The sequence below is a fragment of the Artibeus jamaicensis genome, unplaced genomic scaffold, assembly GCF_021234435.1.
Source record: "Artibeus jamaicensis isolate MK-2021 breed Jamaican fruit bat unplaced genomic scaffold, CSHL_Jam_final contig_511, whole genome shotgun sequence".
Classification (NCBI taxonomy): Eukaryota; Metazoa; Chordata; class Mammalia; order Chiroptera; family Phyllostomidae; genus Artibeus; species Artibeus jamaicensis.
This window is the reverse complement of record NW_026521866.1, coordinates 3,943,864-3,965,807: the sequence shown is the minus strand read 5'-3', so window position 1 is coordinate 3,965,807 and position 21,944 is coordinate 3,943,864. Positions and strand designations below refer to the sequence as shown.

The 21,944-nt window shown below is 38.9% G+C and overlaps 1 protein-coding gene across 1 annotated transcript in view; it reads right to left on the bottom strand.

Annotated features, from left to right (window-relative positions):
* Positions 1-2,795: 2,795 nt before the first annotated feature.
* PSMG2 (proteasome assembly chaperone 2) overlaps positions 2,796-21,944 on the bottom strand; it is a 31,502-nt gene continuing 12,353 nt past the window's right edge. Inside the window, exons 4-7 of the mRNA XM_037127308.2 lie at positions 13,337-13,455; positions 11,814-11,987; positions 4,608-4,728; positions 2,796-3,103 (exon numbers count right to left, since the gene is read on the bottom strand). Of these exons, the coding sequence (XP_036983203.2) occupies positions 3,005-3,103; positions 4,608-4,728; positions 11,814-11,987; positions 13,337-13,455 (513 nt within the window). The 3' untranslated portion in view covers positions 2,796-3,004. The remainder of the gene's footprint in view (positions 3,104-4,607; positions 4,729-11,813; positions 11,988-13,336; positions 13,456-21,944) is intronic.

Here is a 21,944-nt window from a genome sequence, read left to right as displayed (position 1 = left end):
AGATTTAGAAGGGTGTCCAGAATTCAAAGTGTATAGAAATATTGGAGAGACATATAAGATGTCCTCACCGCTCCCCGCCCCCCCCCCCAGGGGGAAGGGATGAATGGAGCCAGGCCATTGAGAGCTATTTTGCATAGCAACAGTTTTGGAGCTAACCTCTGGAGGAATGGTTATTTAACATATCTATAACCTTTAACTGGTTTCATAGATATGTTAAATGGCAGTGGCCAAGTTTGAGGCCAGAGAGAAGGAACTAGCAGAGACTCAGGATAAAACTAGGGGCTGCTCTCCTGAGGGAGAAGGGCATGGACTCAGAATGTAACTAGGAGCTGCGCTCCTGAGGAAGGAGTGAGTGGACTGGGACTCAGGAGGATGTAACTAAAGTCTGGACTCCTGAGTGAGAAGGGCTTAGGGACTGAGGATGGAACTTGGGGGACTCAAGATGGAACTAGCAGGGACTGAGGATGGAACTAGGAGGACTCAAGATGGGAACTAGGGGCTGCTCTCCGGAGTGAGAAAGACTGGGACTCAGGAGGATGTAACTAGGGGCTGCGCTCCTGAGTGAGAAGGCCTGTGTGAGAGCTTGGAAAAGACTGGCTCCAGGACATGAAGGGCCCCCGCTTGGCCAGATGAGAGAGAGAGAGCCACCCGGTTTCAGCAGAGTGAGGACCCCCTCTTGGTGAGGTGAAAGAGGGAGCCACGTGGTTTTGGCAGGGTGTGGACCCCCTCTTTCCCAGGTGAAAGGGAAAAACCACGCAGCTTTGCCAGAATGGAGATCCCTGCAGCCAGGTGAAGAAGAAAGCCACATGCTTTTGGTGGAGTGCGGACTCCTGCAGCTTTGGTAGAAGAGGCCCACGAGGCTTTGGGATGCTCTCTTTGGCTGCGGGGCCTGAAAAGCAACAGAGACTTTGACTGGAACTGGGTACAAAGGACTCTTGCCAGTGGACCATGAGAGGGTACCACAGTACTTTGGATTAACTCGAGATCCTGCACAGTGACACAGCTGACGGTGCCAGCGGCCTGCAACACAGACGTGTGCTCTTTTCTTGATTTACGGTACCCGGAGTTGGGACAGTGGGAGAAGGGAGCGCTGTGTGGGTGTAGGTGTATACATAAAGGACTTTGATATTTTAGTGGTGGCATTAGGCCTGAATAGCATTAAATAAACATTTTGTTTCCTTTTCACAAATCTCTGGCTTTAAGAGATGTCTTTCCAATTGGTGGCGGACAGAAGGGCCCAGTAGATTTTAGTATTTTGGTTTTGGGAGGGGCCCCTGTTGTATAGCAGTTTTGGGCATCCCTAGGTGGGCCAAATATTGTATTGCCCCTCCCTCGGACCTCTTGTTGTTCGGTAACAGGATGAGACAGGTATCAGTACCTTGACCAAAGCTCTGTAAAGCTGGAACCCACATTTTATTTTTCTTTCCCTGCTGTTGGAGCTCCAAGTGGGTGCCTTCACCTGACTGTGCAGCGCTGTTCTTACCCACTCCAATGGAGCTGTTTTCTACTCTGTGCTCACCTGTGGTAGCACAACTTTTTAACTGGTTTCTCGACTTCTCGTAAAGGTATTTTGGTCCACGTATTTTTATTAATTTTTAAAATATTTATTGATTTTAGGGTAAGAAACATTTTGTTCCACTAACTTTTGCATTCATTGGTTGCCTTTTGTATGTGCTCTGACTGGGGACTGAATCTGTGACTCTGGCATATCAGGAGGATGCTCTAACCAACCCTACCAGGGTGGGTCCATATACTACCAATAAATTGGTATATCTGAGGGGAACGAGGGCTGGGACTTCCTGTTCCACCATCTGACTGGCGTCACCTCACTTTAATATCTTAACCACAGGAGAAACAGAAACAGGCTATGGAACCTGGAATGATTTATATATTACCAATAAATGATTTATGAAGTACTACAAAGTAGGGTTGTACCTATTAATATTATACTCTATTTTTTGGACTATAAGACACACTCCCCTCACCAAATCTGGGAGAAGGGGGGTGCATCTTAAAGTTTGAATGTACCTTACCTGGCTCACTGTGGGGGGGGGGGTGGCAGTGGACTGGGGTCACAGGAGGCAGGAGTAGGGTTGCCACTGCATTTTCCTCCCAAACTGGGGGGTGGGCAGCACAGAATGTGTCTTATAGTCCAAAAAATATGGTAAGCCCTTGTTTTACAGATGCATAGAGGTAACACAGCCAAATAGCAGATGTTTAAGATCATGTGTAAAAAACTGACTGCTATGCAGTAGGTACTCAAAACTGAAAACTATTTTTGTGTTGAACCCAATGTAATTACAAGAATCCTTATAAGTAAAGAGGGAGAAAGAGGCCATGAGCCAAAGAACACAGCTTCTAGCAGCTGGAAAGGGGTAGGAAACTGATTCTCTGGAGTCTCTGGAGCAGAGACCTACTAACACTTTGAGTACAGTGAGACCTACTTGTGGACTCCTAACTTTCAGAATTATAAGGTAATAAATTTGTATTGTTTTTAAGCCACTAAGTTTGTAGTAATTTGTCACAGCAGAAATAGGAAACTAGTATAGAAGTCTGAGTTAAAAAACTAAAAAGAGCCCTGGCTCGTGTAGCTCAGTGGATTGAGCGCAGGCCTGCGAACCACACGATCGCAGTTCGATTCCTAGTCAGGGCACATGCCTGGGTTGCAGGCCAGTTCCCAGCAGGGGACTCACGAGAGGCAACCATACATTGATATTTCTCTCCTTCTCTCCTTCCCTTCCCCTCTACACATAAATAAATAAAATCTTAAAAAAAAAAAGACACATTTCACAGAATTACTTAGGAAATACTTTATTGTACAAAATTCACATTTGTTGCATATGATGAAAGCCATAGCAACAACCAGCTTTTGCTAATTCATTTTTTTCTGTGAAAAGTAAAGATTATTTTCCGATACAGTAGATAACACTGCTTTTTATATAGTTGTTTAACAGTTTTGAGGACACAAATGTCTTAGGACATAAGGTGTAAAACTAAAAACAGATCAAAAAAGCGCAGGGGGAAGACCACTGCCAAAGAGTAATCTCCAAGAACTTGGCATTTTCCATGGCAAGGCAGATGCTGTGGGGTCATCACACTGTAACTAAAGAACAAAATATTTTAATCATTCATCTTTACAACCAAATCACCTTTTAACATGTAATTATTACAAAACCTTCCCTTCTCTAGTTGGTTTTTGGTTCCTTTTGGTTCTGACACATTTAGCTGGGTTTTACTGTAAGATAAAAAATAATAAATTTCTATGTCTTTATATCAACTTAAATTTCTTTAAGTTTCAAATCATAAAGATATGCCAGAAAGTCTGTGGATAGACTCCATCAAGTAAATTAAAAAGGAATAGGGCATGGGTGGCAAACACACGAGGCCCTCCACTTTGTTTTATCTGGCCTGGCACCTTGTTTCTATTTGGCAGCAGTGCCAAGCTCCTTGCCCCTAGTTAAGGAGTAGTTAGTTATATTTATACAGTCATAAAGTTACACTTGGCCTTTGAATGCAACCATGAGGCTGATGTGGCCCCCGCTGAAAATGAGTTTAACACCCATGGAACAGGGGTTATAAAAAAAAATCAGTGCTGAACAAGTGTATCGATTTGTTCTTAGCAAAAGCATGAATAAAAAAGACAGTTACCAACCTGGCCAGGTGAGTCAGTTGGTGGAAGCATCATTCCATGCACCAAAAGGCTGCATGTTCATTTCCCACTGAGGGCACACACCCAGGTGGCATAACTGATCCCCAGTTGAGGTGCGAATGGGAGTCAATCAATGTTTATCTCTCACATTGATGCTTCTCCTTCTTCTCTCTCTCTCCTCCCTTTTACTCTCTCCCTCCCTCTTTTCTTTAAGATCAATAAATATATTCTAGGGAGGCTTAAAAAAAAAAAAAAAAAAGACACCCCTGGCTGGTGTGGCTCAGTGGATTGAGTGCCAGGCTACAAAGCAAACAAAGCAAAGAGTCACTGATTCCCAGTCAGGGCACATGCCTGGGTTGCAAGCCAGGTGCCCAGAGTGGGGGTGTGTGAGAGACAACCACACACTGATATTTCTGTCCCTTTCTTTCTCCCTCCCTTCCCCTCTCTCTAAAAATAAATAAAATCTTTTTTTAAAAGACAATTACTTACCATATGAAACAATTTTATGGGACTTCTGTTATGCCTGAAGGCTAATAAACTTCTCTAGGTTATGCCTAAAGGCTAATTAATTTCTATTATTTCATAATAGAGAAATATATTAATTATAATGCATACTTAATAGCTACAGTATAGCCACATAGCACAATATCTTTTGTTTCCTTTGAAAAATCCTAATTCCCAAAAAGTACTTGTTTATTCTTATAATAAATGCAACATGAACAATTAATACAATGAAGTACTTAAGATTTTCCTTTTTTGGAAAATTAATTAAACAACTGTAGATAGTAGGTTGGTTAACTGCCCTCTTTTCCTAAGTTGTACTAAACTAAATTTTAAGTAGAGATATGTTTATACTCATGATCTTTTACTTATTTGGTCTACTTATATAGCATATAAAATACAAGTTTATGAATATATAACTAGAGAAATCAGAGGCTTAAGCTATAGGAAAACTTACATGTGGTTTGATTATCTGAAGCCATTCATTAAGATACTCAACAAGACCTAATGCATCTGGGATATTGTCTCCTTCTGAAACAAATTTCAGCAGAACCGCCATTGGGATTTCTTTAGAACAGCTACAACAACAACGACAACAACAAAAGTATTATCCTGATACAAGATTCTGATTCCAGTGTTGTTTTTACAGTTAGGACAATCTTCCAGGTTATAAGCAAGGAGAAGATGCCCCATCATGAGAGCACTTATTCATCTCCCTTGCCCCAGATATTACTCTGTTTATAGAGACAGGACTAGCAGCCATGTAATGCCCACCCGAGACATATGCAAATTTGTGCCTCACACCAATGCTATGTGAAAAATGATCCCTCTCTCCTTGGGTATAGAAAATAAGGTGTGTTCTGATCTACTTCCAAAACCTACTGTAGAAATAGCTATTTTCTGAAGTAACACAGCAAAGGGACTGAAAGGTACACCTTATTCTAAAACAGTGAAGGAAAACCCTTACTACTACTTCTTACATTTACTGAGTGATTATTATGTGCTAAGCAATGACTGCATATTTTATGAGTCAGTCACTATAACAACCATTAAGAAAGTTATAACATGCTCAAACTTCTTCATCTAGGAAGTGGCCAGAGGTGGAACTTGAACCTAGGTCTTTCTGACTCTAAAACATGTCTCCTAACTGTTATACTATAGATGCCTCAAGCTAGTAACAAGACCAATGCAAAAAGTTTCCTGTTTGCCAACAAAAGCAAAAATCATTTCTAACACCCTGAATCCAAGTGCTATGAGAAAAAGTATGCCAAAATTTGAGAGCACATGACTGACAGAGCAATACAGAACTAAAGGTGAGTTGGGCTCCTCATCTGGATTTAAGATGTGGAGGAGACTGACATGTAGGTTCACAAGTCTCAGATGTACAGACAGGGAGAGCCTACCATAGTATTTCAGTCTCTAAATATTATAAAGTGGAAGTTATCACTACTTCTACCATCTCAGTACATAGTTCTAAAATATCTTAGGGACACTCTGGCTTTGTATGGAAGCACTGTGGGCTGTGATGGCTCAGAAGATTCTAGTTCCTACATGCTCATGCTATAATAGCCTGAGAAATAGCTCGTGCCTAGAGAAACCTAGCCACCCTGGCTGTACCTTCATTTTAGCGACTGTGGCTTGAAAAATGTTAGAGCATGGTCTTGAATTTACACTACTACTTTGTAACACAAATAGTAGAGCAACAGTTTTAATACCATCCTCTGTTCCTCTGTGTAAAAAAGGTAGAGAGTGACTAATTTTATCACTTTCTGTGACATTAAAATCTAACACAAGATGTATCCATTATTAAATTACAAATGTACTTCTGTTCCAATTAAATACAAGAGCGGGCAAAAGTAGGTTTAGTTAGTTGCTCGTATGGAAATACAATAATTAATAAATAACAGTATAAGAATAAACTCTGTGCCTCATGTACTCACAACCGTATACCTACCTTTGCCCACCCCTTGTATAAGGGATCTCGGGTCAATCACATCACTGCTACCATTTATTATTAGAATAATATTGTCTTTTCCAGAGATCAGAATATAAAGTTGTTCTGATAATGAGAAGGCAAAATATGTTTATCACAAAATATTTAGCAAATAACCATAATATGCACTGAGGGAGAAAAGAGGATTCAAAATTATATAAGTCACATGATTTCTTTTCAATTTCAAAAATTCTTTATTGCAATGAATGTATAATTGCATTGAACATTAAACACAGGTTTGGTTATAGACAAATAAGAGAAAATGGATTTTGTGAGAAACATCTTCAAATAAGATGAACTGTAAAGTTGTAAATGTTTTACAGTATCTTGCAGATACATATATTCAACTATATTCAACTCAACTATATTTTAAAGAAGTTGGGAGAAATATCAAAAACCTATTACTGGCAGTTATTTCTGGGTGACAGAATTGAGTTTTTAAAATATTGTTTCTTTCAACTATTCCACATTTTTAAATGTTCTATAATGATTATATCTAACTTTTATAATAGTTTTGGTTAATACTGCTAACTTATAATATTTTCTGTTATTGTTGCTAAGTTTATATCTAACCTGAAGTTCCTTGTCTGGCCTCGAGTTTCACCCTATACATGTGATGCTCAGAACTCAGAAAAAAACTAAGATCCCTAACACTCTTCTACATAGCTTCCACCTTTCTGGTTCATTGCCTTGTACCTTCCAGCTGTCTCAGACTTCCACAAGTCTGAAGTCTTACTTCCTCAACTAGCAAGACCACAGTGTTCCACCTGGATTCCCTCTCCCAACCTGTGTGATAGTCCAGAAGGTGTCTCTAAGCAGAAAGCTGGGATACTTTTTGGACTTTGCCTTCTCTCAAGGATCACAATTGTTGTTCTATACCAGAAAATCAAGGGTTTCATTAATTCTGTACAGTGTCCAGTTGTTTATGGCAGGAGGGCAAGTGTGATATTAGTACTCTGACATGGTCAGAATCAAAAGTATGAGACTGATTTGTAAGAATTAAGAAGTCAGTTTGAAAAGGCAGAGTACAGTGGGAGTACAAGGAGGAGGAAATTCCTTTTTTAGAAGTGAAAAATAAATAAGGACACACAGGATGTTGTTTAGACTCTTGGAAACAGGGTAGGTTTTTGCATAGAAGACAAAAGGATAAAAGTAGAAGGAACAAGTAAGAAAGAATGAGCCAGCTTTTAGAAAACTGTGACTGCCAGTAGTTTAGTGGGAGTACAGAGTCTGAGGAGGATAGAGCACCGAGGAATAAACCGTGGGAGATGATCCTAGAGGCCCTTGTAAGGCAATTAAGGATTATGAACCGGATTATGCACAAAGCAAGTAAAATTACTGATGGATTTTACTCAGGGAGTGTTGAGATCATTTTCATACTTTAGAAAATTAACTCTAACAATACTACTTGCTAATGACCCAGAGTAAGTCCGAATGAAGGAGGAAGGGAAATCAATTAGCTTGATAGCAGTTGCTATCAGGGACAGAGGGACTGAATTCCATCCCTCTAAAACTTACTTGAAACCTTTATCTCCATTGTGACCAAATCTGGAGATATGATCTTCAGCAGGTAATTAAGGTTAAATGAGGTTATAAGGGTGGGCTCCTAATCCCCCGGAACTGCAGCCTTATAAGAGGAGGAAGGGAGAGAGCTTCCTCTGCCTTGTGGTGATACAGCCAAAAAGTAGCCATCTGCAAAACAGGAAGATGGCCCTCACCAGAACCCAACCATGCTGGCACCCTGCTCTTGGCCTCTGGACTCTAAAACTGCGAGGAAACAAATTTCTGTTAAGCCTCCCAGCCTATGGTATTTTGGTACGGCCACCCAAGTACACTAATAAGCAGTCTACGCCACAAATAAGGTGGCTTGAATGAAGCAAGACAATGATTCAAAGCTGGTGGTTTGCAGGACAGGTGCAGAGAATAATTAGGTAGTCAGGGCTTCTGAGCCGTTAAGAGAACAGTTGATGATACATGATATGATGTGGTATGATATCAATTATATGGAATAAACTAGGTTGGAAAAGAATTAGAAACACAAATGGACTAGGAAAAAAAAGAAGAAAAGTTGAAGGAAATGATGTTTTTGATAAGAACAGAGTAGTGTTCAAGGAAAATAAAAACCTAAAATGATATGGCCAAAGATAAATAAACCAAGTTGTACTGGGGGAAAAAAAGTTGAAATGCCTATATCATTTCTGACAGAGAAGTCTTAAATATTTTCAGGAAGAAAGCAGAGATACACATCAGTGTAAACCACAAGAAAGAGGTTCAACTTTTAGACAAAGAATAAAGCTTACAGAGTACTGGACAATCATTGCTACAATCTACTGTGAAGTGGTAAAAAGTACAGGATTTGGGGCCAGACACCTGTGTTTGAATCCTGGCTCTGCCACTCACTATCCATATGACTTTTTCATTCCTTTTTTTTCTGTTTATTTTCCCCTTTTATTCTCTCTCCCCATGTACCCTCTCATACAGCTCCCTCCTTTCCCTTAAACCAGTGTGGCAGACAATGTAATAGAGTAGTAAAAGACATGGGCTATGACTGCATAGAGTTAAACCCCACTACTGTCACTATAGGACCTTGGTGGATTTTAGCAGTTATTTAACCTTGCTGTTCTTCAATTATATTATTAATAATATGTGGCTTATACAAGTACACATGTATATGCTTTTATGAGAATTTAAAAAATACATGTAAGATACACAGAGCAAGTACAGGCACACAATTTGCTATTACCTTGACTACCACTGTTACTATTTCCACTATCATGACTTTGTCATACAAAAGTCATATACTGTAGATTCGAGAGCAAGCAAACCAGTAATTTGCAATGCTACGTTTCTACTCCTGTAATTTATTTATGTGAGGAGGCAGATTTATTGGTTGAATTTTGGTCCTTTTTTCCCTAAGGTTAGCTCTGACCAACTCTCTAAAGCCACACTGCTCAGAGCACCAGAGACACATCCACCCCTCATCCATCTCCATGGGAGAGTAGAGAGTAGATTACATGAGCTCAAGAAGCAGCAGAAGCCACTCTTTAAACAGCTTCCCTATCCCTTTTCATAATCACTGGCTCTGTCTTCCATGCACTTATCAGGCATGTCAATTCCCAGCAAGGAGGAAGAGTCAAGGGCAATTAAAGCATACAACAAGGCCTATTAGTCAGCCTAAAACTTAGCCTCAGGTATTGTGAGATGTGAGGCTAAGGGATAAAGCTGGTAAAAATAGAGATAGTGTTAAGTAACTACAAATCTGATGGTAGACTGGAGGTGCACACATAAATCGATTTAAAGAGGGGCTAAAAGAAAAAAGATCTCTTGCTATTTTCTACCTTTTCTTTCACTGTTCTTTGAAATGTTTGTCATTTCTAAACATCAATCAAGAGTGACTGTAGAGGATTTAAAAGACAAATGCATAAAAATAATTACAAACCTATGTTATTGGGCAACAATGTATAAAGATGTAATTTGTGCCCTGGCTGGTGTAGCTCAGTGGATTGAGTGCGTGCCTGCAAACCAGGGGTTCACCAGTTCAATTTCCAGTTGGGGCACATGCCTGGGTTGCAGGCCTGGTTCCCAGTTGTGGGCCTGTGAGAGTGGCCACACACTGATGTTTCTCTACCTCTCTGTCTCCTTCCCTTCCCCTCTCTCTAAAAATAAATGAAATCTTTAAAAAAATAAAAATAAAAAAGATGTAATTTGTGATTAAAATATTATAATGGGTGGGAGAGAAGTGTGTAGAGTAGTAGTATTTGTATGCAATTGAAGTTGTTAGTATCAATTCAAATTAGATATTTGTAACTTTAGGATGTTATATGGAACCATCTTAGTATCCATAAGTATCAATAGAATATACACAAAAGGAAATGGGAAGAGAATCAAAACATGTCAGTACAAAAAACCAGCAAGGCACAGAAGGAGGCAGTGATGGAGGAAATGAAGAACAAAAATGCTTTAAGACATACAGAAAACAAATAGCAAAATGACAGAAGTTCTTATCAGCCCTGGCTGGTGTGGCTCAGTGAACTGAATACTGGCCTTCACAGAGTCATCAGTTCAATTCCCAGTTAGGGCACAGGCCTGGATTGCAGGTCAGGTCCCCAGTTACAGGTGTGCAAGAGGAACCACACATCAATGTTTCTCTCCCTCTCATTCTCCCTCCCTTGCCTTTCTCTAAAAATAAATTAATAATTAAAAAATATTCCTTATCAGTAATCATTTTTAATGCAAATGGGTTAACTTTGGCAGAATGGATAAAAACACATGACCCAAGTACGTGCTGTCTACAAGACATTCACTTAAGATCTAAGGACACAAAATTTGAAAGGGAAAAAGATGGAAAAAGATATTCCATACAAATAGTAACCAAAGAGAACAGGATTGCTACACTAATATCAGACAAAATAGATTTCAAGTCAAAAACTGTTACAAGAGATAAAAATATATACATTGACAAAAGGATCAATTCATCAAGATTAAACAAATGTAATTGAATGACACTAGAAATTAGCAGACCACCACCAGAAAATTCACAAATATGTAGAAATTAAATAACACATTCTCAAACAACCAATGGATGAAAGAATATATCAGAAGGGATTTAGCTTAAGAATTCTATTTGCAGAAAATAAAATCACAAAAGAACGTAGAAAATACTTAGAGATGAATGAAAATAAAAATACACATACTAAACTTAAATATAGCCAAAGCAGTGATAAGAGGGTAATTTGTAGCTGTAAATGCACATATTAAAAAAGAAACTTCTCTAATGAATAACTGAATGAATTCCTCTAATGCATTCCTCAGTTTTCATCTTAGGAACTAGAAAAAGAGAGCAAACTAAATCCAAAGCTAGTAGGAAGAAGAAAATAATAAAGATTAGAGTGGAGATAAATAAAAGAAAGAACAGAAAAACAATAGAGAAAATTCAATAAAACCAAAAGCTAGTTATTTGAAAAGAAAAAAAAAATTGACAAATGTGCCCTGGTTGGTGTGGCTCAGTTGTCTGGAGCATCATCCCATACACCAAAAGGTTGGGGGTTCAGCTCCCAGTCAGGGCACACACTTACATTGCTGTTTCAATCCCAGGTTGGTATGTACAGGAGGCAACCAAGTGATGTTTCTCTCTCCCCTCTCCCTCCCTTGCTCTTTCTCTCAAATTAATAAACATTTAAAAAAAATTAATAAATCTTTAACTAGAATAACTGAGAATAAAAGAGAGAAGGCTCAAGTTACTAAAGTCAGAAAGTGAGAACATTACTGATTTTACAGAAATGGAACAGGAGTTATTACTTAATGAGACAGATTTTCTATTTAGAATAATGACAATGTTCTGAAAGTGTGAATATATTTAATACATGATTGTACACTTAAAAATGGTTAATATATGTATATTTTACCACAAATTTAAAAAAAGGATTATAGAGGTTGCATAGAACAAGCATCACTATCCCTAACATGCCACACATAATACAGCATTAAATATGGCTTCTCAGGAGCCCATTCTCCTATAGCCAAATTCCAATCTTTCCTCTGAATGTAATTTCTATTTTATAAATATATTCTCAAAGTTCCAATAAGTAACCCAACACATCCTCCCAATTATTGTTCTTTCATTTTAAAATAAGGTGGGGAACAAACAAACAAACAGGCTAACAAACTCACCCTTCATCATAGAGTGTTTTTGTGATACCTCCACCAGGTACACGGACACAAAACTCAGAATCACTTATTTCAGGAATGCATGGGCTTTTTTCCATTTCTTCCCAATTAAGGCTCTTTATTTTATTTTGAACACTTTTTTGCATGGAAGGCGTAAGTAGGTATCTGAAAGGTGTACTAGAAACAATTACATAATTAACTTTATAAAAACTCACAGATATAAACATCAAGGCAAAAACCAATTCTTTTTCACAAAAATTATCTTGTTCTTGCCCTGGCTGGTGTAGCTCAGTGGATTGAGCGCAGGCCTGGAACCAGAGAATCGCAGTTTGATGCCCAGTCAGGGTATATTCCTGGATTGCAGGCCAGTTCCCAGCAGGGGACTCATGAGAGGCAACTATACATTGATATTTTTCTCCCTCTCTCCTTCCCTTCCCCTCTAAAGATAAATAAAATCTTTAAAAAAAATTACCTTGTTCTCTATATATTCTACTGTGCAAGGCAAACACAAGTTTTAGCAGTCTATGGAAGAGTAACGTAAAAAACATTGCTCTGACTTGCTACTTACATCTTGGTAGAGACAGTAAAGAAACAGGAAAATTTAAACTAAGGCAAAACCATAATGAAGATGAATCTATTTTCCACAGCTATGTTCCCTTCTAGCCATAAGGCCTACTATGAGATTCTTAGAAATTATTGGCTGATATTTTTCATCATGATTTTAAAGGTGCATAAATGATAATGCAATAAAATAGATTATATTTCTATCTCTTGGATACTTTGTCATATGTTTAAGAATACAGTCTGACATGACTAAGAGCTATACTTAAAGGCAACTGGATTTCTGCAAATCAAAATGGTTGAATATATGGAAATAAACAGAGATATCAATCCAATCTTTCAAAAATCACCAACCAATAAACTAGGTACCCTTTCTTTTCTTTTCATAGCTGAGCTCTGTGATGTTGCCATGCACAATATCAACAATCAAGGAACAGTTCCAAAACCATCTCTATCTTTACACCAAAGCCTTCCTCTTGCCCCAACTATAGAACTAAGATTCTATCTAACTGTGCTCCCTCCTACTTCTTCACTTTCTTTTACCCTCTTCTTTCTAAATTCCAGGGAAAAGCAGTAAGGATATACATGGCTTTTAAAACTTATTTCAACTTTCAGAAATTTATTTTCTTTTTTATTGAATTCATTGGGGTGAAATTGGTTCATAAAACTATACAGGATTCAAGTCATCATCTACATATTATATTGTGTGTTAACTACCCTACGTCAAGTCTCTTTCCATCACCATTTACCCCCCATTCCCTCTTCTACCTGTCCTCAACTCCCTGTCCCCTTTCCCTCTGATAATCACCATACTGTTGTCTGTATCTATTAGGATTTTTTTTCTTAATCCATTCATCTTTTTTTACCCAGCCTTGCAACGCCCCCCTGATATTTTAACTTTTCAATATATAAATCATAATACTGTATAATCATAACAAAAATTTTTTTTCAAAGGCAAAACATACCTGCGGAGCTGTAGATCATTACGATGGTATGAATGACTGCTTGCAAGAACAATAACTTTGGCACAGTTACTACTTTTCACCCAGGAAAGCAGTTTTTCACAGAATGCCTTTGACTTATACTTTGCATACATTGAAAAAAAAAGAAAATCTAAAAGTTAGATCTTAAAGTATATTAGGAGTACTGCATATAATATTTCATCAACTTTATGTGATGACAATTTAAATATACTAAAATTAGAATTATTGTTAGATACACTTACTGTCCTTAAAGTAAAAGTGAAAAATAAAAAGCAATTAATTATATATATGTTTACAATTAAGAAATAAATTGTGAGGAATCTAGATTTTTAAAAAAGTCCTATTTCGACTGACAAATTTCCTGGTATTTTAAGTGATTTATTATGACTAAAAATGACCACATGGTCATTTATGAGATGTTCTTGCCATAAATTTCTGACCTGAATTTGATCATAAGGAAACAATTAGGTAAATCCAGAATGCTTAACATCCAGCTTTCCTTTATCAAAGGAATCAATATTGTGAAGACTATAAAGAGGAAAGCCAGTTCTACACTGAAAGATACCAATTAAAAAGATGTAACACTCATGTGCAACAAGTGAACCTTGAATGGTTCCAGAATTGAAGGATATTTTGAAGACAAGGAAATTTGAGTATGTTGGATGATACTACTGAAAAATTCACTAAATGCTGATTTTCTTAGGTGTGGTAATGGTGTTGTGATTATGAAGAATAATGTCTTTGTTCTTGAAAGATGTGCTAAAGTATTTAGAGGTGACATATGATGTCACTGCCTATTTCTGAATTGTTTAGCAAAAGTAAATTGTGCAGAGAGAGAATCAAACAGGTGTAGCAAGATGTTAACTGCTTGGCTAACATGGAATGTGGGTTATAAAATTATGAGGAGGTCCTGGCTAGTGTGGCTCGGTTGGTTGGAATGTCATCCTGTGTACTGAAAGGCTGTGGGTTTGATTCCTGGTCAGAGCACATACCCAGGTTATGGGTTTGATCCCCAGTGGAGACACATAAAAGAAGGCAATCAATCGATGTTTCCTTCCCAACTCTCTCTCTCTCTCTCTTCCCACCCTCTCTAAAAACAATGAAAAAGGTCCTTTGGTAAGGATAAAAAGAATAATTAAAATTATGAGGGAGAAACTCATTTTATGTAAACCCTTTTCACAAATGATTAATACAATAATTATTCAATAAAATTTAAAATGCAGGTAAAAATGTCTAAATTTTAAAAATAGGAGTGCAGCATAGTGTAATGGTTAAGTGAGGCTGACAGTAGAGTCAGGCTGCCTAGTCTAGAATGCTGGCTTCCCTTCCAACAGACTACATATCTCAAACTGCTTAACCTTTTGATGTTTCAGTTTTCACATTTGAAAAGTGAGGATAATGTTAGTACCTGTCTCATACGATTATTGTAAGGATTAAGTAGAGTGACTACAACAGTATTGGTATGAAGTATCAATGCTCGATAAATGTTTACTGCTTTGAAATCACACTTTATTTCCAATTCCAAAAATTTCATTGAAAAGTAGTTGAATTGTCTATCTTAATTCTTGAACTTACACTGATATTAGTGTGAACTAAAAAGTGAACCAAAAAGCCACGTGACAAATGTAAAAGCATTAGCAACTCTTACTGCAAAATGATATTATTAACTAAACAAAGTAAAGAGTGACTCTAATCTAAATATTAAAATAATCACAACACACCCTGGCTGGTGAGGCTCAGTAGATTGAGTGCCAGCCTGCAAACCAAAGGGCCACTGGTTCAATTCCCAATTGAGGCACATGTCTGGATTGCAGGCCAGGTCCACAGCAGGGGACGAGCAAGAGACAACCATACACGGATGTTTCTCTCCCTTTCTCCCTCCCTTTCCCTCGCTAGAAAAAAATAAATAAAATCTTAAAAAGAAATATAATCATAACACTACTCATGATAGCTTGAAACTGGAAAATATCAAATGCTCCATTAACACTACAATGAATAAATTATAATTTATTTACACAGCAGCATCCTACATAGAAGAACAAACTTTCTCTGTTTGCAACATATATAAGCCTCACAAGTAGAATGCTGAGTAAAGAAAACTAGACATAAAGAAGTACATATACACAAGAGTCCATTCACATAATGATACAATAACTAGGATTGGAAATGGGGGAGAGACTCTGGAAAATTGATAAATTTCTGACCTCCTAAATAAATGGCACCTTAATGCATTCAAAATTTATTGAGAGCTTCTCTATATGCAAAGCACTACTTTAGATACTGGGATATCAGTGAATGACACATCATCACTTCTCTCAAGGAACTTATTTTCTATTAGAAATAGATAATAAACAGAAAATACTTCTAACTTTCCTCAAGATGGAGGTGTAGGTAAACAGGGTAAACATCCTTTCACAACCACAACAAAACTACAACTAAAATATAGGACAGCCATCACTCAGAACCATCAGAAAACTGATCTGTATTGTATTAAAGTCCAACAACTAAAGAATTAAAAAAACCACATTCATCCACACAAACAGGAGAGATGGAGGGATTGAGGGGCGGAGAACTGAAACTGGTGGTTCCAAACCACATGTGGTGGATATAAAATGGAGGGGTACGGCCAAGAGCAAGGGATCCCAGACTCACAGCCCAGGGTTTAGGTGCCAGGATGGAAAGTCCCCATAACTTCTGGATATAAAAACCAGTAAGGGTTTGATCAGCAGAAGAAATTGCAGGATTCTCAGACTTCTCCTCTTAACCTCATACCACAGGTGGACTTACTCAAGACTCATTCCCTCTGGGCTCCAGCAATGAATGGATCAGCAGCTTTAAGGCCACCAGTGGCATACAGGGAGTAACTAAAGTGTTTGGCATCATGGCAGGAGCTGGGGGACAGCTTTCTCCTACAAAGAATTGCAGACAGCAGACAGTGTACCTCTGTTGAGCCCTCCCCTCCACAGAGCCACTGTGCAGCTACACCATATCTGAATCTCCATCAACCTGGCTCACTTGGCAAGGCTTGCCCTGATAATTACCTAAGGGTCTGCCCCATCCCACTTACGGCCCACCCAGGCAACTCTCCTACCCTGGTTACAATAGCTTCTGTATATGAAGGACTGGGCTAGGCACAGGCTTCAGAACTTCCTATATCCCCTCAAACAAGCAACAGCTGAGCCCAGCCCCCATACCTCCTCTCCCTGAGTGGCCCCAGGCCCCCCACTCGCAGCAGCCATCTACAGATCACTTCAGAGCTTATGCCTACTGACAGAACACAGTTGCAGCCTGACCTTGGCCTGCACTACAAGAGGAAACCCCAGAGCCTGTGCACCAAGTGGACAGTTACAGAGCACAAAGGAGCATAACCCAACTGCCTCCAAAAGTCACAGAGGGAGGTGGTTGATGGCCAGGGGTCACAGCCAGTCCTACCAGCTATCTGGACTGGGTAAATCCCTCTAACTGACTTGCTAAGAGCAATCAACACTCATCTAAAAAGGAGGGAATACTTGGCCTACACAGAGGAAGCACCTTGAGTACACAGCTTGGAATATACAGGAAGCTGTGCCACTGGACCCTACAGGACACCTACTAAGGCCATGCTACATTAGGCCATGCTACTAAGACATGGAGTCAAAGCAGCTCTACCTAATACACAGAAACAAACACAGGGAGGCTGCCAAAATGAGGCAAAGAAATATGGCTCAAATGAAATGACAGAACTCCACAAAAAAACCTAAACAAAATGGAGATAAGCAATCTATCGGATTCTGAGTTCACACTGGTTATAAGGATGCTCAAGGGACTCAGTGGATACACTTCAACAGTATAATAAGGACCCAGGTAGAAATGAAGAATACACTAACTGAAATAAAGAACAAGTTACAGGGAGTCAATAGTTGAGTGGATGAAGCCAAGAATCAAATAAATGATTCAGAACATAAGGGACATCCAATCAGTACAGCAAGAAGAAAAAAGAATCCAAAAATATAAGGACAGTGTAAGGAGCCCCTGGGACGATTTCAAACAATCCAATACTCACATCATAAGGATGCCAGAAGGGGAAAAGAAAGAGCAAGAAATTGGAAACTTAGTTGAAAAGAATAAAAAGGAAACTTTCCTAATTTGGTGAAGGAAGTAAGACATAAATATCCAGGAAGTACAGAGAATCTCAGAAAAGATGGATGTAAAAAGGACCACACCAAGACACACCATAATTAAAATGCCAAAGTTTAAAGACAAAGAGACAATCTTAAAGGCAACAATAGAAAAGCAGTTAGTTACGTACAGGGGAGTTCCCATAGGACTGTCAGCCAATTTCTCAAAAGAAATTGCGGACTAGAGGGAATTGGTAAGAAGTATTCAAAGTGCTGAAAAACAAGGACCTACAACCTGGATTACTCTATCCAGCAAAGCCATCATTTAGAATCAGAGGGCAGAGAAAGTAAAGGCAAAAGAGTTCATCATCACCAAACCATTATTATATGCTATTAAAGGGATTTATTTAAGAAAAAGAAATCAAAACTATGAACACTAAAATGGCAGTAAATACATCTATCAACAGTTGAATCTAAAAACCAAGCTAAGTAAACAAGCAGAATTGAAACAGAATGATAGATATGAAGAACGCTGGAATGGTGGCCAGTGGAGCAGGGTGTCTAGAGGAATGGGGAAAAAGGTGAAGGGCTTAAGAAGTACAAATTGGTAGTTATAGAATAGGCAGGGGGATGTAAAGAGCAAGTATAGGAAGTGGAGTTGTCAAAGAACTTTTATGTATGACCCATGGACATGAACAAATGAGAGGGGATCACCAGAGGGAGTAGGGGAGTACTGGGGGAGGGGGGCAAAGGGTGAAACACTGGGACCACTGTAATAGCATAATCAATAAAAACTACTTTAAAAAATTTGCTTTACATTAATCAACCAGTGTTTAAGAAAATTATTCTAAACAACAGTACACACTCTCATGCCTTTTTACAACAGAATGAAAAGAATTTATCATTAGCTCTGTCACTGTGAAGCGTCAACATTTACCATACTAGATAAAAGGCTGATTTTCAGGGCTACTGGATGATAAAAGTGTTTATGCTTCATTAAATACCTTCAAACTACTTCATTTATTGAGTATTTAGATTTAGTATTTAGAGTATAAGCTTTATCCTTGGGACAATTAGGACTATTGAAAAATTTCAAGAAGGGAAGGGATATGCTCATAAATGTGTTTTTAAAAGATGACTACAAGAACCATTTCACGTGTGGCAACACTGGTGGCAAAAATGTTGGGGATCTGGAAACAGAAAGGGAAAGAAATTGTGCTGTAAAAAGACTATCAGGGACATTACACATGTACTCTCTTTTAGGTGATAAACCCAGGCATATTCTCCCTTTAAGAGTAGCTATAGAAAAAATTTATTTCTGGCCTCCATGCCAGGAAAAGATATGCCTCCCCCTAAGCTATAGTTATACGTTTATCTCACTGGCCTGTCAATCTTATAAATAATTGCATTCTTGTCTTTGCTTTGGCCACTAGGAAGCCCTGTATGTGGACTAACTCTACACGCTAACTTTACTTTGGTTCCATCTCAGATATATACTTTGATTTTGCCTAGAATTCCTTATTGTACTTTTATTATTTGAATTTTCAAAAGGAGCATCAAATTACTTTTGAAATGGAGTATGATAAAAGAGTGATTTAGAAGTCTCAGCTTGAGCATCTCTTCATGTGTCTCTGGATATTCTGTATGTCCTCCTTGGAGAAGTGTCTGTTCAAATCCTTTTCCCATTTTTCAATTGGGTTAGATGTCTTCTTGGAGTGGAGTATTGTAAGTTCTTTGTATATTTTGGAGATTAAACCTTTGTCTGAGGTATCACTGACAAATATGTTTTCTCATGCAGTTGGTTGTCTTTTTAATTTAATACTGTTTTCTTTAAAACATCAACTTCAAACAACTTTTGCACCACAATGTTCATAGCAGCACAATTTACAATAGCCAAGAGTTGGAAGCAACCTAGGTGCCCATCAGTAAATGAATGGATCCAAAAATTGTGGTACATATACACAATGGAATTCTATGCAGCAGAGAGAAAGAAGGAGCTACTACCCTTTGCAACAACATGGATGGAACTGGAAAGCATTATGCTGAGTGAAATAAGCCAGGCATTCACAGACAAATACCATATGATCTCACCTTTAACAGGAAGCTAAACAACAAAACAAACAAGCAAACAATAAAAACAAAAGACACTGAAATAGAGAACAATGGACAGTGACCAGAGGGGAGAGGAAAGGCAGTTTAAGGGGGAAAAAGAGGAGGGATTTGGATGAACAAGTATGAAAGACACAGGAATTAGGACTGGTGGGGAGGAAATGGGAGGAAGGTGGGGAGCACGGGGCAGGGGGGGCTGGGATGGGAGAAATACACAAAAAACTGTACTTGAAAAATACAAAATAAAATTAGAAAATAAATAAATAAAATTAAAAAAAAAGTCTCAGCTTGAAAAACTAAAAAATGTAGATAATAAACATATATATGAAACGCCAGGCAGTATGAGTTGTGAACTTGCACAAGGTAAGATGATAGAAAAGGGTGATTAGGGAAGGCCTTTCTTTTTTTTCTAATTCTTCTTTTTTTAAAATATATTTTATTAATTATGTCATTACAGTTCTATTTCCCCCCTTCATTCCCTTCCACCCTATGCATCCCCTCCCCCACCATTCCCCCCTTTAGTTTATGACCACGTGTCTCAAGTTCTTTAGATTCTATATCTCCCCTACTATTCTTGCCCCCCCCTAATCTATTTTCTACCTACCATGTATGCTACTTATTTTCTGAATCTTCTCCCCCCTTCTCCTTCTCCCACTCCCCTGTTGCTAACCCTCCATGTGATCTTCATTTCTATGGTTCTGCTCCTGATCTAGCTGTCCTCTTAATTTGCTTTTGTTTTAGGTGTGGTTCTTAATAACTATGAGTTTGCTGTCCTTTCATTGTTCATCTTTTTTATCTTGTTTTTCTTAGGTAAGTCCCTTTAACATTTTATATAAGGGCTTGGTGATGATGAACTCCTTGAATTTGACCTTATCTGAGAAACTTTATCTGTCCTTCCATTCTAAATGGAAGTTTTGCTGGATAGAGTAATCTTGGTTGTAGGTATTTGGATTTCATGACTTGGAATACCTTTTTCCAGCCCCTTCTTGCCTGTAAGGTCTCTTTTGAGAAATCAGCTGACAGTCTGATGGGAACTCCTTTGTACAGGTGACTGTCCCCTTATCTCTTGCTGCTTCTAGGATTCTCTTCTTCATTTTAATCCTGGCTAATGTAATTATGATATGCCTTGGTGTGTTCCTTCTTGGGTCCAACTTCTTTGGGACTCTCTGAGCTTCCTGGATTTCCTGGAAGTCTATTTCCTTTGCCAGATTGGGGAAATTCTCCTTTATTATTTGTTCAAATAAGTTTTCCACTGGTGACTGTTCCTTTCCCCTTTCTGGTACCCCTATAATTCGGATGTTGGAGCATTTAAAGATGTCCTGGAGGTTCCTAAGTCTCTCCTCTTTTTTTTGAATTGTTTTTTCATATTTTCCTGTTTGGCCATTTTCTTCCTTCTGGTTCACTCCCTTGATTTGAGTCCCAGTGTCCTTTTCATCACTATTGGTTTCCTGTGCAATTCCCTTCATTTCAATTAGTTTAGCCTTCATATGTTCCTCTAATTTGTGACTATAATCAACCAGTTCTGTGAGCATCCTGATCACCAGTGTTTTGAACTGTGCATCTGAAGGTTTGGCTATTTCTTGATCAATTAGATTTTTGGGCTCTGGGGCTTTGAGATCTTCTTGAGCTATTTTTGGTCTGTTCGCACCTGTTAATTATGAGGAACAGAGCTTTAGGTGCTCACCAGGGCGGGGCCGCTAAGTTGTGATGCTCTATGTGGGGGCGGGGTCAGAGCGGGAAATGGCGGCCCCTTCTGCTGCCCCTCACTGCTGGGGCCTGCTCCATCCCGTGGTCTCACCGCTCACTCCCTCTCTGGTCTATGTGCACACAAATGCGGGACCACAGTCAACCTGCTGCCCTGCACCCTCTCTGGGTCCGCCGGTCACTCACTGGGTCCACCCTTGCAACCCCACGCCTGGGATCCACGTGCATGAGTCCGCCTGACCGAGTTTTCCTGTGCAACCCTATTCTGCCAGCTGCTGGCTTCTCCCCTCTTATCAGTTAGGCTGAAGAATTTGTTATCAGACTTCCTAAAAGTTCAATTTTCTGTGTTCCGACTGTGTTTTCTGTTGCTAACATTTGGTTGTCTCTAAACTTGGCTGTGGGAGAAAGCACGGCGTCTCTACCTATGCCTCCATCTTGGCAGAAGTCGGGAAGGCCTTTCTAATGAGGTAACATTTAAGCAAAGACTAAAGGATATGAGCCATTTAGGTATCAAGGGGGAAAGTATTCCAGGCAAAAAAACTGGTGTAAAGACCCGAGACAGCAGGGAGCTCAATCTGTTTGAATAACACAGTAAGGCCAGTGTGACTGAAGCAGGGTTAGCAAAAGGGGGAAACAGGAAATGAGCATAGAGAAATGGCAAGAGATTAGGTTAGGTACTG